General features: G+C 40.9%; 1 protein-coding gene across 1 annotated transcript in view; it reads left to right on the forward strand.

Moving 5' to 3' along the window:
* The window catches only part of dmd (dystrophin), a 289183-nt gene that overhangs the window by 148156 nt on the left and 121130 nt on the right, over positions 1–19897 (forward strand). Inside the window, exons 17-24 of the mRNA XM_087179530.1 lie at positions 1014–1121; positions 1887–2066; positions 5998–6167; positions 8974–9097; positions 11102–11180; positions 13702–13814; positions 14464–14592; positions 17681–17873. Coding sequence (XP_087035656.1) covers positions 1014–1121; positions 1887–2066; positions 5998–6167; positions 8974–9097; positions 11102–11180; positions 13702–13814; positions 14464–14592; positions 17681–17873 — 1096 coding nt within the window. The remainder of the gene's footprint in view (positions 1–1013; positions 1122–1886; positions 2067–5997; positions 6168–8973; positions 9098–11101; positions 11181–13701; positions 13815–14463; positions 14593–17680; positions 17874–19897) is intronic.

Raw genomic sequence — 19897 nt, forward strand, 5'->3', positions numbered from 1 at the left:
GATATTTATAGCCACAGCAGAGCTTGTAAAGGAAATTAAAAGTGTCATGATATCCAATTTGCTCGTGTTCTGTGATTAATAATTTAGGAAGCCAAAATCACGACATCAGCTTATACACGATTAACTCATCATCCTTAATTAAAAGCCCTAAAATTAGATTTGCATTGCTAGCCTTTGGGCCATAGTCATCGCTTATTTATTGTTTGATTTGTTAAATAGACATTTCAATGCTACATCAGAATAATTTTTATCATGGGGAGCCAAATACACATTTCTTAAAATAAATGTTTGGTGTTTTTTATTCAATAGTGGTTTAGTAGAATACAGATCATTCAGTTTTTGTATGCTGGAGTTTAGATGTATTTACATTTTGTCTGTGGCCACAATATGGGGCTTCAGGCATCTGGGGCCCATTTGATGAAGTGTGATTACTCAGTTACACAGATTAAATAGTAATTGTGTTTTAAAATGAGTGATCATTGGCTGCAGTGGCTCCTAGACATCCATAAGAACCACATTTAATTAGATTAATTATTCAAAAACATCAGGAAATACACCAAATTCAATTTTCCCCCTCTCTCTGGTAAATGCTTGATCAAGTGCCACCTGAGGCTTCGGTTCCCAATGAACTGTCCGTGTGCAGATAAGAGAAATATTCACAGTGTGATCCCGGGCAGAGAGGGAGATGCTGTCACAGACAATAGGCCCAAGGATGCTGCTGCAGTCAAGAGCTGTCTCTACCAACAGGAGACAATGGCCTCAAGTGCGCCGCCTTCCACATGATAACATTTTTCTCTCTTCCTGTCTCCTCATTTCCCTCCTCTCCCCCTCTGTCTTCATCCATTCATCCGTCCTCCCTCTTGTTTCTTTGTCCTACAAATCTCCTCTCTTTGGATTTCTATGGTTTCCTCCCCTCTCACTTTTTCCTCTCCACTCCTTTATTCCTCTCCCTTTCTCTCCTTGTTTCCTCTCTCCTTCCTCTCCTCTCCTGTCCTCTCCTCCTGTCCTCACAGTGTTTATTTGACTCCTGGCTGACTCAGAAGGAGGAGCTGGTTAGCTCCATCAAGACCTCCAACCTGAAGGACCAGGCAGAGATGGTCACTTGTGTCCGTCGTCTCGCTGTGAGAAACACAAATCACTTTCACTTAGCAAAAAGAATCTAGTTCAAAACAAACTACACGCTGATTTAAGTTGACTTATTAATAAACTTTATCATTTTCATCTTTTGGATCACAAATGCACAGGAGAACTGACCAGACAGGTCACACAGTACAGCTCATGTCATCAGTCGCTTCTCAGTACTTTGCGTTGAGGGTTATTTTCCCAGTATTCCCAAGAGGAAAGAGTTACTCAGAGGAAACACCACCAGGATCACCTCAAGTCCATGTCTCACTCCATCCAGTCCTCACAGGAAATCCAGCAGATACACATACAAACCCAGTTTAACCTATCTGGCAAATTCTCTTTATCTCTATGTAATAACAATATTCATATGTAATAACTATTTGACCAGTACTTACATCTTTTATCAATGTAAAGTGCATAAATTACAGAGAGGAAAAATAAATATAAATGCAATAAAACATGTAAACCACATACTTATGTTAAGAGAAGAAGATAAATAAATAGATAAATATCCCTTTTTCTCTTTTTTGCTAACTACAACATTAAGATGGTTCTTGTCCTGAGTGGTTGGAATATTACTTCAATATAATGTGTCTAAACTATTGCCTGAAAACTCAGTCCTGACTTTATTTCTGTTCCCACCATGTCTGTAGCCAATAGGATTGGATTGGTGTTTGAAGCCAGGATGCCAGGAGCGCTGACACACTCAACATATGTTTGTTTGTTTGTTATGTTTCTGCTTTGCTTCCCTCCTCCTCCAGACGGTAAAGGCAGACCTGGAGGTGAAGCGTCCCACCATGGACAAGCTGTGCTCCATGAGTCAGGACCTGCTGTGCAGCGTAAAGAACAAAGAGGTGGCCAGCAAACTGGAGGCCAGACTGGACAGCTTCGCCCAGCGCTGGGACCGACTGGTCCAGAGTCTGGAGATGAGCAGCTCCCAGGTAAAAGATTTATATTTAGGTTGTCATGACAATTACACTATCATATACAATACAAAATAACCTGCATCCTCAGTTACAGATGTTGTGTTATGGTCACAACTTATTTGAAAATTATATAGTAAAAATCTAATAATAGTTTATTGCTACATTTCTTAATCAACATTTACAACCTGCTAAAACCAAACATAAAAAGATAAAGGACAATAAGAAACAGCAAGGACAAGATGAGGAAAAATGACTAATAAATGTCAATATACAAACATACACATATATAGTAGTGATGTGAGGATTGCAGTTAATCCGCAGATAAGGATAACCAGGTCATAAAAATTAATGTTGTGATTAACAGTGGGTGAGCTGTGAGTTGTTTTTTAAGCATCGTTTCCGTCAAGCACGAGTTAGACTCTGTGTTTGCGCCGCGGAGCTCGTTATGTTTTGTTATTTATTTTGGGCAGCGGCCAAATGTTATTATGAGCTTTTAAATGCCTTTGTGTTTGTGAAGTAGCAGAGACGTTCAGAACTTTAGTTTGAAGGGATTAAAAATGTCGGACTGTGTTCAGGCTGTTGTTCGAACACCTGCCGCCATTTTCATTTTATCAAGGGAGAACTGAACTTAACTTTAAATAATTGTTTGTTTATTTCAAATACACTACTTCAGTGTAAAATTCAAATTCGGATTACATCAGGGCTGATCTTCGCATCACTAATATCTACACGTTTAAAGACTTGTGTTAGCAAGTTGAATGAATAGTCAGTTAGATGAGAGGATGGATATATTTTTAAACTTCAGAAAGGCACATTGTGTTGTAGTGTTTTTGTTCCTTGTATCCTTTTCCTGCCCGCACTCCCCTGAGCAAACATCCACTGATTAAAGAGATGACAGTGACATGAATATTAGAGTTTACCAACATGAACACAAGACAAGCCTTTCATAAAGTGAGAACACTAGATTATGTAACTACTCAAGATCAAGAACAGTCTGCTCAGTGCCAGCCTCCACAATGGAGGACGTCCAACAGCAGCCGAGCAGATGCAAACTTGGCAAAGCACCAGGACCATGCTGCCTCCACCGTGCTGCACCGTTTGGATGGTGATGAGCAGTTCCTGGTTTCCTCCTGACATGACACTTAGAACTGAGACCAAACAGTTCCATCTAGCTTTCATCAGACCAGAGAATCTTGTTCCTCACAGTCTGAGAAACTCCAAGCAACTTTCATTTGTCGCTCACCGAGGAGAGGCTCTGCCATAAAGCCCTGATTGTTGGAGAGCTGCAGTCATGCTTGTTCTTCTGGACGTTTCTCCCATCTCCACACAAGATCTATGGAGCTCAGAGTGACCATCAGGTTTTTGTCACCTCTCTTACCAAGGTCCTTCTCCCCCAATCACTCAGTTCACAAAACTTCTTCTATTGAAGAACGGTGGAGGCCGCTGTGCTCTCAGGAACATTCCGTGCTTTCAGTGTGATCTGTGATCAATCCTGTCTCTGCGCTCTGCAGCAGTTCCTTCCTCCTCATGGTTTCTGCTCTGTCCTGCATTGTCGTCTGTGAGACCTGATATGAACAGGTGTGTGTCTTTCCGCATTATGTCCAATCAGCTGGATTTAACCACAGGTGGACTCCAGTCAGGGTGTAGAAACATCTCAAAGAGGTGAAGGGTGAATACTCTCTAAATGCAGCATATACAGTATGTGCTGAAACACTGACTCATGTTGTGGTTATCTCTATATTGCTATTGCTGTGTACACGGTGTGAAAACCAATTTCCTGCGGGACAATAAAGATTATATCTATCTTTCATACACAATGATCACTCTTTATTATCACTTTTCTCAAAATATTCAGTTGTTCAGTTACAGACCCGCCACCCACCCACCCACACACACTGTTCTTCATCTGCTGCTATAATTACACGACCTCAGTAAATTCCTCTCTTTCTTTATCTTCTTTATCTCTCTCGTCACATTTGTGCTTTTAAAACTGTCACATGCTGACAAGTGATAAGATAAAGACAAGCACTCGTGTGGTGTTTTAATTTGCTGATAAAATACTGCAGTGTAATGTTACTTTCATCCTTAAAGCCCTGTGGAGAGCGTCACACTGAGCGCTGAGGAGTGAATTATGGGAATTATTTATGTTTTAGATTTACAAAGAGGCCCTAATGCTCTGAAAGTGATCCGTACTCAAAAACTGAGAGGCTGGGGCCAAAACAATCAGTTGAACAACTAGATTAAGAGATAGGACGTGCAAATTAGTGAGCTTTATTTTACCTTTGAAAAGAACCGGGCTAGCCGTTTCCCCTTGTTTCTCTGTGCTAAGCTCAGTTAGCCGACCGCTGGTTGTGGATTCATATTCAGAGTGCAGGCCTCAGGGTGGTATCGATCTTCTCCTCTAACTCTCGACAAGAAAGCAAAACCTCAAACTTTTCCTTTATTGCCTTAGAGGCAGGGCAGCGGTGTCCCTCAAATTTACTACAGTAACCTTGAAGCCTCCAAAAGGAGGTTGGGTGCCCACAGAGAAATTGGATTAATGTGATTTAAATAAAAAAAAATAAATTAACCTCATATTGTGTTGAAAAAAAAATCCACTTAAAAGTATTTTCTGATAGAGCTCCATTTTTGTCCAAAATCTATTGAAACCACATCAATGAGTCACACTGCTGCACTGGGTGACATGTTGCTTCATTACTACGAACACACACTGTAGCTTGTTCTCTCACATACACTGTCCTGCTGAATACTTTTTCACTAGAGCATCCAATTTGGATTAATCTGCCACTAAAAATAGTCCCAGATGAATCCACTATTTCATCCTGTTTGAGGTACATTTGTTAAAAACTACAGGCGCTGACTGTTTGAGGGAATTACCAAGCTCTTTTAAAAATTGAAACTTTATATTAGTGAGCAATTTTTTAAAGGAGTTATTTGTAAGTTTTGCTGTTGCTACATAGCTAATGTTGTGAGTTTAGCATCAAACTTTCCTTTATACACCAACAGCTGTGTCCAGAGGTGGAAAGCGACGCCGACGTTAACTCTTGTCTCTATCATCTCCTTTCTTCTATTGAAGTTAGCACGCTAACCAGCTAGCGGATAGCGGCTCACTGAAGCCTCCAATCTGTCCTGAAGACGGGGCAGATTGGAGGAAGGATTATAAAGACAGCAATGGCTGAAACTCTTGTCAAGAGACAATCACCACCACCTGCTCCTGGGAAGAAACCACATTTGGCAGTTGAGAAAACTTACAAATAGCTCCTTTAAAGACTGACGTCTTCAGCAGGAAGCAGTGGGCTTTGAGCTGAGAGCCACAGACAGGGAAGGGAAGAGGGAGATTGAGAGACGGACAAACACGTTGTTAGTTTTAGTATTTTCATTTGTTGACAGTAGGAAAAATCTCCAGTCTCATTCTTTAAGCCATGAATCAATTAGTTATATTTGACAGCTTTGTGTGTGTGTGTATCCTGTACACACACACACACACACACACACACACACACCTATCATTCTGCACTTGATGTCACACATCCTGCCCTCTCTCCTTTACTCTTTGTTTCTCTCTCTTCTTCCAATACTTGTCCACTATAGCCAGTCAGATAATTAGCAGATTAACCTCCGAGGACCCCGGCGGTCTCCACCACTTCTGCTGTGCACAAACATGTTTCCACGTTTCCCAATAGCTGTCATTAGACTTCCCTGCTGACACTAACCTGAGTACACACATGCTGATAAACACACATCGAAACTACATTTTTCTGCACCGTACCTTTCCATCTCTTGCCTTTCAATGATACCGTTGCACTCTGATTGTGTGTGTGTGTGTGCATACACTCAGGGTGATTTGGGATCTGTATAATTTTGACAGATCATTGTAAACCGATGTAGCGCCCGCTGCTGTGTTCAGTTTGTCTCAATTTATTTATTTTTTCTTGTTTATGTTCAGCTGTCATCGGCTGTCAGCGTTGCCCAGCAGTCAGAGCTGACCCACTCTGTCACGGCGACCGTTACCAAGGTGACGACAAGAGAGAAGGTGTCCGCTGTGCGCCAGACCCGGGAGTCGCCGCCACCGCAGAAGAAGAGACAAGTCGTGGTAGACTCTGAACTCAGGAAAAGGTGGGTGTGTATTGGCACACTAAAGATGTCTCCTTTGAATCATTATGCGCATGATAACATCACAACTTTCTTTTCTAACTTATGTTAAATGTTCAGTTACATGCACCCCTTTCTGCTGTCTTATCTCAGCAGGTAGGTGATGAAACACTGCTGATACTGATAATGAGTATCTGTGTGTCTGATAATAGGGGCCAGTCTGAAACTGAACCTTTGATAGTAGTGAAGTAGGAGATTGTGAAAATACTGTAGTGAGTAGTGAAGCAAGCAGCCTTAGACGAGGATCTGTTATGTAGTGGTGGAACGTAACTTAGTATATTTACTCAAACATCGTATTTAAAGCTCCATATAGTATAAAGTAAGATGTCCATGTGTTGTTTGATTATAAAGCAGGTCTAGGTTATATATTAATACTGTGAAAGTTTCAAAGCCTCAGTCCACAGAGAAATGCACACAGCCTGTATTCAGAAACTGAGCCATAAATGCAGCTGTCAGGACTTCTGGAACTTTGTGATGTCACAACAAAGCAGTCACTGCTCTCAGCCCAGCCCACCTGGATCCACCATCCAACCTTGCAGGATTTATACCTGAAATCTGTTATATTTTTATTGGGTCACTCAGAAAACAGTGAGCCTGTTACTAGAGCTCCAGAGAAAGGCCGGAGAGAGGAGATGTAAAACTACATTGAGATGGATTTTGGTTTGTAAAACCACAAATATATCTTCTTGCAGATCAACACTTCAGATAAAACACAGGAGAAAATGAAAACACGGAGCTTTAAGTAAACAATGAAGGTTCCCTTACTTTCCATTTTCTGATACGTTATGCTTTTACTCCATTTCAGATGCAAATGTTGTTCCTTTTACTCCACTACCCTTTATTTGACAGCTGTAGTTACTGTTCACTTTGCAGATTGTATAAAATATGATGCATTGTTACAGATGAAACTACCCCATGGTGTTTAAAGTAGTTGATGGAAACCCAGAATCTAGTCTTTAAAATGACTTTGATAATGTAAATCCTCTGATAGTGGTTTATCAATGACAGAGAGAACACCTTTATATTAGAGACAGGCCTTTCTGATTTTACGTGTTCCAGAGTTGCTGTGATCTCAACACGTCCTCCTTGTTTACCTGTTATCTTGATAAATTGGTCTATTTCTACCTCAGTAATGCCATCAGCAAAGCTGGAGTCATGCCAGGCGTTTCACTTTGCCTTTTTCCCTGTATAATGTGAAGCTACTTTCTACTTACTGCAACAAAGGTGTGACTCTTCGTAATGTCGTATCCTGAACTGAAATGAGACGGTCTGGTCTACAGAGGATTTTCACCTTATATCCCCAGCTGTTCTCGCCTTTACAGTTGCGTCGCAAAGCATGGCTCATGTCGCCTAGCAACCTTGACAACACGTAACTTTTTTTCACAAAAACTCGAGGCCCTTGGTTTTAACAGTTGTACCATTAGCTGTTGAACTGAGCTGAAAGCCAGTACTTACATTAAACAGTGTAATCCTCAGGCTCTCTGTCAGTGTATTTGCTTTCATTGCTGGCATGCAATGAATCTTCTGATAGATTGGGCTGGATCCTTCGTGGCCCAGGAAAAGAAGGACGCATGTGAAGGAGCCTTTGCAATGGGACAGTCTAGTCGGCTGCTGCGACGCCATCGGTCTTCAAATGTAACCTCCGAAGGATGCGGCCCCTGAGGACTGATTAGATTTTGGTGGTCAAAGGTCCAAGGTCACTGTGACCACACATAACTCAAGAATTCACATGGTGATTTACTACAACTGGTTGGTGGAGTCAAGACACCACAAGGTGGTAATTCTAGTTTCACCTGGGATTTCTTAGTGACTGACCTTTATTTCCTTGAGTTATTTGAGGTCATTATTGGAATCCCAGCTTTTGTATGAGAATTCTTGGTGTATTAGATGAGCATTAACAACAAAATGTAAGAAAGTTCAAATTGAAGTGGCAGGATGCCTGTTTTATTTGTACCTCATGCACACAGACACAATTCCCTGTCACCATTTTCAGGGTATTCCATGGGTCAACAAATGGTAGCAGAATCTGTAAGCTGGTAAACATTGATGTAAACAACACAGGTTTCAAAATACATCTAATGGTTTTGAAATTGGTTTTGCAAATGTTTCGTTTGGAAGTAAACGCATTCAACTTGTTGTTAGACCTCAAGGATACACACAGTGTGTCCTGGTGAGAGGCAGTGAATATAAACATAACTCCACAGGACATCAACACATTATTACACTGTGCTATCAAAGGATCTGAATACTTCCTCCACAACTGCTGTTATGTTAATACTTGTAAAAGGGTATTTGTAGGCATATTTAAAGTTCCTATATTAGAATACAATTTCCTTTCCCCAGTTGTAAGTAATTTACATTCAATTAGACTGTAGTTCAGTATACTCTGTGTAAATGAATCCCTCACAGTTCAAGATTCTGATTGGCTGATGCCTTGGCTGCTCTCACTGAATGAGGTAATGAGGTGGCTTCCAAATCCGCTTGATTGGATGAAGTGAATTCATTTTAACGAGTGTGTTGATGTATTTGGTGTAAATACAAATCTAAGTTTAAAATTCAAGTGAGGAAATGCTAAATGTGACCTCGAATGTTGACAACAGAAGTTAAATTCATTAATCTTAAATTAACAAGAACAATAAAAAATGCAATCTTGGAAATGTAGTTTTTATAGAAAAAAAAACTGCTGCCACAAACTGCTTCACAATATCAGCATGGTGAGTAACACTGAGTTTGTGTGTGTGTGTGTGCGTGCGTGCGTGTGTGTCGTCAGGTTTGACGTGGACTTCACAGAGGTTCACAGCTACATGACCCGTGGTGAGGCCATCTTGCAGAGCCCCGAATTCTCTGTGTCCCGCAAGGAAGGAAGCATTCAGGAACTGCATGACAAAGTGCAGGTAAAACATCTGTGTGTGTGTGTGTGTGTGTGTGTGTGTGTGTGTGTGTGTGTGTGTGTGTGTGTGAGAGAGAGAGAGAGAGAGAGACGCCCGCAGACCATAATCTGCTGAGGCCTGTGATGCTGAAATAGCAAGGTTCCATTGCACAGTTAGGTCAGGAATGAATTCTGCCTTCCATATAGCAATCATACCTGTGAGGACAGTCAGAGCTGTCATTATGCAAACAGGACAACGCTGATGTGGCTCAGTGGAAGCTCGAGATGCCACAAAGTGTCTATAATGAGTGTGTTTTCAAAGTGTTATACTGCAGCTGACTGTGTATGTCAATTGACTGAATTTGTCCTCTGAAGGAGAAAACAAGATAACAACAGAAAACAGGGACAACAAGAAAGATGAACATTTATATGCTTTCTGGAGGGGTTAGCGTGTGAAATAATAAAACATGGAAATAAGCTGTTTTAGCCTGAGACATTGGTCATTTTATATGACTTAAAAGAATAGCTTGAAATTTGTTAGCTAACATATTAGCAAACATTTTCCTGTTGATAGACCCAGCAGACATAGAGTAACATAGCCTGGTTCTGTCCAAAGTTAACATAAAGCTAACTAATTAGTATGTCATATCTCATTTGGCTAGCTGTTTATCAGATTTTTGGCAGTACAAGCTGTAAGCACAATATTTACACAGTGTATCGCTAACATGTTAGCTAACATGTTACCAAACATTTGCCTGCTGATACATCCAGCAGACACAGAGTAATGAAAGTGATCATTAGCATGAATGTTAGCCTAATTTTGACCCCCTTTTAACTCTGTTTTTGGTGTCCACCTGCCCCTGGGAGAAATATCTGGCTCTTCAGCTGTTAAATGCTCCACTATAATCACTGGCTCGTCACCACTGTGCCTCTGCAGTTTGGTGCAGTGTTGCCAACTGTTCTCAATGGAAAATAAAGCCACATTTCACAATTGCTTTATTAAATTGTGCTAATTTTGATATCTGTGAATTTAAAAAAAATCAGGCTAAAAGTTGTGTTAAACTTGCCTCTTGTTATTTTTATCTCTAAATCTACCTCTTATCTAATTAAAAAATGATGTAGCCTGTTGTATAGACTGTGGAACTGAAATGTAAAAGATATACATATGAAATATAAAATAAATAGATCGTATCCACACACTGAATAAACCCAGTCAGAACAAAAACAAAAGAAGGATTCCCTGGTAGAGATCAGTGACTGGTTGTTAGGTAAGCATATCCACAGCTCATTCGTATTTCTATCTGACCGCTATGGGTCAAGTTAAGTCAGTCTCAGAGAGCCTCAGCCACATGAAGAGCACATTTGGTGAGAAATATTGGCGACTCTCATTAAGGTGGAGAATCTGAGGTCTGCACAAAAGGTTGCTAGATTTCATTTCAAGGCTCTTTTGTGAAAAGTAAGTTGCAAAATTTGTCGTAAAAGTCACCAAATCTTTTGAGATTGCTAATTAGCAACACCTTTTTGGTGCTGGGCAGGTAGTGGACAGCTGATTTTGTGTGAGGTACTTATATATAGTGAGTGTATTATCTGCAGTAGATTCAGATCAGCAGCAGGAGCACTGGGACAGAAACTGAGTGATGGGGCCATCTGCAAAAACGTGTTTTAGCCACAGAAAGAAGTTGATATCAGTTGAAGTGGATGTTTTATTTTGAATATTTTCACCACTTTATTTGCTGTCAAACAGCCCTCTACTTTGGAACTATAGTTTGAACTACACTAAGTGCACAGACTAAATATCACAGCAGAATCATGTCAGAGGCTGATGGTTTGTTTAGAAGTAATACTCTTGGTAATACTACTTCTGCTACTTGTGTTTTTAATCTGTCTTTGTAATAAATGATAATTCTCCAGCTCTCAGCCTGTCATTCTTCTGGCCTGTCTGCCTCTCCTGGTCACTGTCTTGTCCTTTAACTCCTCATTTCTCCCTCTGCCCATCACTCTCTCTCTACCTCCCTTCTCTCTGCCATAGGCGATAGAAAGAGAGCGGCCAGAGAAGTACCGAAAGCTTCAGGAGGCAACACGCACAGCTCAGACCCTGGTAGAGCAGGGTAATGTGCACACACACACACACACACACACACACACACACACGCACACTTGTTCATTCACATGCATACACACACATGCACGCACGCACAATCTGTCTGTCTCCATGGCAACGCCTCCACCTGGCCCACCCTCTCTCCTTGTCTCCATAGAAACGCTGATAGAGAGAGGAAGAGACAGAAAGAGAGAGGGAGATAGATGTTTCTTTTCTTCTGTCCTCTCCTCTGTCCTTGTGCGATTGTTTGGGCTTCTGAAAGCTCAGCAACACTCAGTTTACATTTTTCACTTTTTCTTTTTATGCTGCTGCTTTAATCTTCCACCAAACAAAACACGCCTGAACATTCCTCAACTTCCTGGGCAAGGCTGAGTGTGTGTGTGTGTGTGTGTGTGTGTGTGTGTGTGTGTGCGTGTGTGTGCGCGTGGGTGTGTGTGCGTGTGTGTTTACTGTATTTTAATCGACTGTTAATGTTTTAAATGAGGCATTTAAACCTTGAGATAATTAATCTAAGTAAAGCTTATGAATAAAACTCAACATTATTACAAGCAGCAAACATTTCCAGGTACCAATGATCAAATTAATCCTCAATTTGAGAAAAAAAAACAAAAAAAAGAAAACATCCATACCAAGGAATAAAACTGTAACGATAACGATGTGAGCAACCAAGCTCGCACTGTGCGCTCCAGCTGTGTCAGAGCCCCAACATGGATAATGACAACCTGTTACGCTGCACCTAAAAGTGTTTCCTGTTGCATGAATTTATTTACTTAAAAGAAGTAGCCAGAAACAGCAGATACAACTTTCATAAAGCATTTGATTTAGCTTTTATTTATCATTATTTTTCTTAATAAGAATAAGAAAACAGTTGAAAAGTAGCTGCTGCTGCTGCTGTGCCGCACAAAGCTGGTGCTGTGTGTCTTTCATCACCACGGAGGTGAGGACAGAGAGAGAGATGCTGTTGATTTCACTAAATACCTTTTTTGCTGAAAGAAAATATGTTCAAAGACCATTTTTACCAATCCACCCTTCTGTGTGGAATGAATACACCTTCATATTCCTGAGTGCTACACATACATAATTATTGATTATTTTCTAAATGTGAGGTGTTGAAAATTATGCCTTGAAAAGTTCAGATGTATTTTGATTGGCTGTCAGTTTTGGTCTCCATAGATAATTTCCTCCTTCATGACAGCTGTACGGGGGTGAATATTTATATAACTCACCTGTTTACATTTTATTAAGGCTTAAAGTTATGTATGATTGAGGGCGTGGCCTTTGAGTGACAGGTGGGTGAGCGTATGTTTGCCACTAATCAGCATTCACTGAAGTCTCACCTCCATGCACGCCCTCATCTTTGACCATTTTTGAAATAGCTAGGAGTTAGGGGCGGAGACAGACACTGCCAAGATCGCAATGGAGGAGCAGCTCACTCTGAGTTTCAAAACCGCTCTTCAGAACCTTGTGGGTGACGTCACAGAGGCTGCCTCCATCTTTATTTACAGTCTATGGATGTAAAAACTGTGTAATTAAACAACTTCAGAATAAGACATTCCCACATCTGTACATTGAATGCACAGAGACACAAGTGAAACTTTTTAAACCTCCATCCAAATGTCAAAGTAACAGATTATAGGGATTAACACATTACTGCCCAACACCGGTCACAAACATAGTTTCAGTTTAAAACAAAAAGCTGGTCCCTCTAGTTTTTCTCTAACAGGAGGGAACGGTGCATTTTCAGGAGCAGGATGGTGTATCTGGCGCAAAATAATAAGATATATAGGCTTTGAATGTCGTCCTTCAGTACTACAGTACTCTGCACATGGGATTTACTGTCAAGAAGAAGAAATCTAATTGTTAAAAGTTCAGCCTCAACCTTCCTTCAGCTTCAGGGTTACTTATATTACATTAAGTTTATGCCTCTGTATTCATAGTAACCTGTTGTCAGAAGTAGCATCACCTTGATGTTTGACATGTGACTGTAAATGGAACATAATGAAGGTACGATTACAGGAAGAAAAAGCAATTTCCAGCCTATTTGCGTGCCAGATGAGAAACGCGAGCCAGGATGCTTCCTTTTCCAGGTCCAATTATCATCTAGCCGATGGGGTTCAGTTTGCCCTTTCAGAGGCAGGAGCGTGAATCCATCTTTTTACAACTTGAGCGTTGACTTTTCCCTCCTGGAGCCTCTTGGAGGTTCTCATTTTCCGGGCGCTGGAGTTTTACATGCACTTTAAATTGGTCGTTTACATCAAAAAAATGTTAGTTAACAGTGAGCGTGAATACACAATGAGATGTGTGTGTGCGAGTGTGTTTCACATTCACATTTTGAGAAGAGTATCAACGGCTTGTTTCACCTCCACTACAGATGACGTTAATCAGAATCGCGGGGTGTTTGTGTCCCCTACAAGGAGACCAGTCGTGCACATGTGAACTGTGAAATATGTGTCACTGGGTATGTGTGTGTGTGTGTGTGTGTGTGTGTGTGTGTGTGTGTAAGCCCCCCTCTCTGTTTGTGCCTCCAGAGGGGACTCGCGCTGAAGACATTGCCCAGGCAGCGGAGCAGCTGAACCAACGTTGGGTGGGATTCTGCACCCTGTTGGCAGAGAGGCTGGCATGGCTGGCTTATCAGGCAAAGGTACACACACATACACATACACATACACATACATACACTCATGTCCACTCTGCGTCTGAATATTGGCTCACCGACCTGTTGTTGCTGGAGCTCCAAAAGGGAAGAGAAGAAGAGAAGTGTTTATATAAATATATCTCAACCTGGATCAACTTTTCAAATAGAACACAGGAGAAGAGGGAAATAGGGAGCTTTAGAATATAATTTCTCCTTAGTCATAAATTCAACTCGGTTGGCACTGAAGAAAACCTGTATTATATTTATTGTTTTGTTTTTGGAATATGTGCACAGCGTGGGTGAAAAAGTATTGCTTCTGCATGAATGTATGAGGAAAGGCAGGTGAATATCACAGACAGAAGCTCTGTTAATATGCATAGACTTTAAACAACAAAAGTGCCATTGAGTTGCGGAGTAAGAATGTCAGTGGGATGACTCACTTTCAGATGATCACAGGTGTGGATGGAGTTTGTCATTCAGACCCATCATCCAAAAACTTGAATAGAGTTTGTGTCTTTTTTAACCCTTTATTCAAAATGTGCCTGTGTGTGTGTGTGTGTGTGTGTGTGTGTGTGTGTGTGTGTGTGTGTGTGTGTGTGTGTGTGTGTGTGTTTGTGTGTGTGTTTGTGTCTCTCTCTCTCCCTCCCTCCTGCAGGTGCTGGCCTTCTACAGCTTGTTTGAGCAGTGTGAGCAGGCCGTGGACAACAGTGAGAACTGGCTCAAAGTCCAGCTGCCTCCAGCATCTGAACCAGAGCCGCTCAAAGTGCAACTGGACCGGTGTCGGGTGAGTGAAACAACCAGGATGATCCATCATCCTCTGCTCAGGCCCACACTGGCAGAGAGTACCGTTCACTGCTCATTTCATTTTGTTGTCCAGTCTTGTTTTGTTTAGTTCGTCTTTATAATGTTGCTTTATTTATTTGGCTTGTTTGGATTTTTGTCTCTTTTCATGCTTCTTTTTCTCACAGCATTTTACTGTAAGTATTTCTTATGTTATTCATTTATTCATTCCAACTCCGACTTGTACAGATTAAACAAACAGCTGTCAAAGCACCGAGAGACCAATCTTGAGACTTTTTGGACAAACGTGATCTGAGTGAGAGGCCCCTCCTCCTCTGTATCTGCTCTGTTCAGTGGCAGAGAGGCGGAGCAGCAGTTTATTACCCAGACAGAGGCTGAGCTCTGTGTGAGAGACACACAGATATTCTGTCACTTCTAACTTTCTCTCTGACGGATCACAAGTAAATATAGATAGAGACATAGAAAGGCACTATATTTGAATTTGGGTCAGAAATCATGTTGGGAGTCATAACTCAGTCAAACTTGAACACATGAACATGAAACACATTTTTAAAATATGGGTGACTGATGCCTACCACACACTAGTAGACTTTGAAAAGACTTGAGTCTGACACCCTCTCACATATTAAGGCAATGTGACACACTGTAAGATTTTGTAAAGACTGTCACTATTTGTAAGACAAGATTTTTTTCCCATCATGCTCCTGGTGGAGGTCCAGACTTTTTAGATCTTTGAAATTCTACATCACTATCATCACTATCACTACTATCATTATCATCATTTTAATTTTTATCATTATTATTATTAGTTGTAGTAGTAGTATTAGTATTAGTATTAGTATTATATAAGATAGTAACTCAACACTATAATTGTCATGATCTGCCAATAACATGACTGTTTGGACTTTGTATTTATGACATCCTGTTTTATTTTGAAATTATTTTCCTTGCCTCCCTCATGTATTTAACGGCGGCCTCACACCAAAAGACTCGCATTCTCGCCCCTCCCCGGAGTCACCTCCACGCTCACTATCAGCTCAGTTTGCTGCTTCCTGAACATTGAACGTCACAGTTTTCATGAGCCAGAACTAAAAGCCTACGATAATATGATAATGATAATAAGGATATGATAGTTTGATTGATTGACTTAGACAGCAAAACAAGCAAAACTCTCGTGATTTTATTCCGACATTTTAAATTTGTGACATTGAAATGGCTTGAAAAGTCATTGGGTGTAAAGCCGACATCACACTTTCCAAAGGTATCATTATTTCTGATGTCCATTACAAATATGTCCATAAACACACTTTAAACCCCTGCTTTTAATCAAATGTGTCTAGAAATGATTGGGCAGCTTAAACAGCATTCACAATGACTGGCACACAAACACATGCATACACAAACACACACACACACACACACACATACACACACACAAGTTCATTTTGATAACATCTAAACACCAGACGAAAAGTGACACGCAGTTGAAAAACAAACCTCAAAAGGCAGAAACGACAGGGGGCTGAGGTGTAATTAAAGTGAGAGGACATAAAGACAGAGGGAAGTTTGTAAATCCCACAGACGTAAGATGGAGAGATTTCAGAGTAAGAGACAGAAATAAGAATGGAGCAGGAGAAGGGACGGAGGAAAAGAGACGGGGACGTTAACAGATGAAAAACAGGAAACGCAGGATTTGTCTTTGAAGATATGTCTTACCTCCACTGCAGACAAATTCACACACGGTTTCCTTTAGAAGTGCGCCCACACATTTTGACTTGCCCACACATAGACAAATAGAGAACACACATTTGCTCCCACATATAAGTACTTTGTGAATTCCTATCTTTATATTAAACGGGAAAGACTTAAGAGAAAATAAAATATTTACTTTCAAAACAACCTTCCCAGCAGCGAATCATGCCTTCAGCTGTCAGCTTATGAAAATATATTCTGTCAAGGTTATAAATGCCTGTGTTGGCTAACGTTATTCATAAATAGAGAGTCTCCAGGCTCCAGGCTAGAGTATGAACTTACTTGGTTCCAGTGGGATTTGACTGAGCTGCATTCAAAGCCTTTGTCCAAGAAATGAGTGAATATTAACCTGCTACACCCACAAGTCACCTGGACTCATCCTCCATAGAGTTCCATAGAGCTCCAGTGTCCAAAAACATGTTCCTTCCTCACCATGAATACACACACACTGTCGTTTTTTTCTACTGAATTCCATACACATTGTCCTGCTACCTCAATTACTCACTAGAGTACCAAACATGGATCAATCCGCCACTGAAAATAGTCCCCAACAAATGCACTATTTCCCCCTGCTTGAGTGACGTTTATTCAAAAAATGATTTGGGCTGAGAGACAGATAGGGTTGGAAATTTGCTGACTATAAGAAAACTATAAGATATGTTTGATTTAAAGGAACAGGAATAGACTTATTCAGTTTCTTTACAAATACCTGCCTCTGACCACCAGCACCTTTAAATCTGACAAATGAACACAAACAGAAATGTAAAAACAGCAGTTTGTGATGTTTTTCAGGGAATTTTACATTTGAACACTTTTGCTCCAGCGCCACAGACATTAGAGTGGTGTGGGGAATAAGTCACTTCAGAAGCAAAGCAGTCAGAGCGTGTCCTTATCTTTAAGATAATACTTTGTTTTACTTTCTTCAAGGAAAATGTGAGTTGTTTTGTCTGGAAACTGAAGGACATCAAAGGTGAACTGAAATTTAACAATCTGAAACATTTACAGTAACTCTGCAGCTTCTGTCTCTATCCCAACACTCTCACTTACTTCTCTAGCTTCTGTCACACTCACATACCGATGGTACATTGTTGGGTCTAATTTCCTGCTTGGCTTCCTATTCATTAACAGTCGGAGCTTTATTTAAACATTTCTGTCAAATAGAACTGATTAAGCATAAGACTGAAGTTTAATGAAAACATAACACTGTTCCATAGATCAGTCATGGAATAGTTCAACAGCAACATGGAAATCTCCTCGGTTGGTGCGGCTGACTAACACTCTCCTCCTCACCCCCTCCCTCTCCCTCTCCGTCTTGTCAGGAGGAGGTGGCTCGCCTGGCCTCCCTGCAGCCTCAGGTGGACCTGCTGGAGAAGCAGCTGAAGGAGCTGAAGGAGCAAAAGGAAGGGGAGGAGGACCCCTCGGCTTTCCTGGACGCCGACATCAACGCCTTCAAAGAGCACTACCAAAAGGTTCTGGATGAACTGAGAGCCAGGGAGAGGCAGCTGCAGCTGGGTGAGAGACACGAGATGATGATTCACTCCAAATACACCTGATCCCTGCAGCTCATTTAGTGAAGAGCAGAAGAGCTCACATGTTTGCTTCGCCTTCCGACCGCTGGTTTTATTGCACTCATCTTCAATAACTGATGGGTGCAGTTTGTCAGAATAATTAACCTCTTAAAGTTTACTGAAAGTTTTATATTTTGATTTTCAAATAAAACCAATTTCCCATTTACTGGAGTTCAGAGAAAACATCAAATCAAAACAAGCCAAGTTTCAAAGTTCACGTTTAAAGTGATTAATGTCAATTACGTTTCTTAATTATATTGATATTAATTGTGGAATTGCATCAATTCCAACAATCTCAAGTAATTTAAAACAGTCTGTTAAGCCTGAACTCATTAAATTTCACAATAAGATGAAGGGAGAAACAGGCGCAGCAGTCAGTGGTGTCAGTGGTCAGACTGGTCCATATGTTTACAATGAAATGACTGAAGTCCAGACAACGTATCCACTGCTGAGGAGAAGGCACCTTCAGTGAGATACTGACTGATGACATGAAAAACTGAACAGAACATGGTGGTTGTTTTTCTCTGTGATTAAACAAGGCCTCATCATGCCCAGGCAAGTCCAGGGAATTAGCCAATCACAAGCTGGCAAAGTGCTGATAAGGGGATGTGGTCAGAAACCGATTGAAGTCTGCAGCTTAAAGGTGCTGATGAACTCAATGATCCCTTGATAATAGTAAGTCAATCAGTGACAATATTGTTAAGTAATATGTTTTTAATTAAGTACTTAATTAAGCATAAGGCATTAAAATAAAAAACAACTTCACCTGAAGAAAATATTATCTGCATCTTTCCTTTGATGGTTTTCTGTAGTGTTTTCAGTGCCAGTGTGAGTCTGTTTTGGCAGATAGAAGGACTGAGCAGGATTTAGACAGACAGTCAATCTTATTGAAATGTATGTTTTTTCCTCCGCGCCGGTGATGGTTGGAGCCGGAGCCATACTGTTTTCAGGTTGTGTCACTGTAACCTGAAACTAGTCTGAGCTGAGCAGGCAGACAAACACGAGGAGGTGATTCTAGTTCATTTAGTTCTACATGACTGTAAATTTGTAACCAACAGCAAAACAACAGAAGGAGACAAAGAGAGACAGCTTTAAAACCCAAAGCATCTCTGTTTGCTCTTACTGACACTTGAGGTCATCTTGTCAGTTTAATCTACTGGCTGCTGTTTGTATTTTGTGGCTCCCTCACAGTGCAACGGGCATCTTTTAACAGCTGCATCAAACATCTGGTTTTGTAGCCTATAACTGGTAATTAAAAGATCTTTGGTTTGTATTCAGTCTCGGTACTGGGGGTTGTTGTAGTTCTAGTTTTGATCATGTGATGATATGACCTGCAGCCACAAATCGCATCATCACATGATCAACATCCAGAGATCCAGTTTGTAAAACCAAGAAATCATTTACCTTCCATGTGTTTTTCAGCGCCTATGTCTGTGAGTGACTCTAGATTCAGCACTTTAGAGGATATACGTGACTGCTGAACGTCAGCCGCAGCCCCCACACACACTGTGTCTCTACCCACAACTGCAACAACAGCCCAGCATGCAGCATAGACACTTGTTGTGGTTGTTTAAAAACAGACTGAATGCACTGAGATCATGCAAACACACACAGCCTACAGCAGCGGCTCTCAGTGTGGGCAGATGCATGGATAAAGACAACACTGTTTTCATGTGATCTGAGCTCCAGTTACAATCACAAGTCATTTATGTTTGATTTTCTTGCACTGTTGGTATTATAGTTATTCTTTTATATCCCAACATTTTTAAACAATTCACTAACTATGAACTGCTTTTCTCAATATAACCTAGTGGCACTAATTGCAGCAGGTTATGTGGCGAGACTGCTTTAAACAGAATGACCCGGGTGCCACAAACATCCACCTTGTTGACGTGTCCTTGGAAAAGCCACTGAATCAGTGCCAGCGGCAGCCCTGAATTAATGTTCACACTGACCTCTGACGTGCGT

This window comes from Seriola lalandi, unplaced genomic scaffold (assembly GCF_002814215.2).
Source record: "Seriola lalandi dorsalis isolate HSWRI2012SDOR001 ecotype SW California unplaced genomic scaffold, Sedor1 jcf7180002054850, whole genome shotgun sequence".
Lineage (NCBI taxonomy): Eukaryota > Metazoa > Chordata > Actinopteri > Carangiformes > Carangidae > Seriola > Seriola lalandi.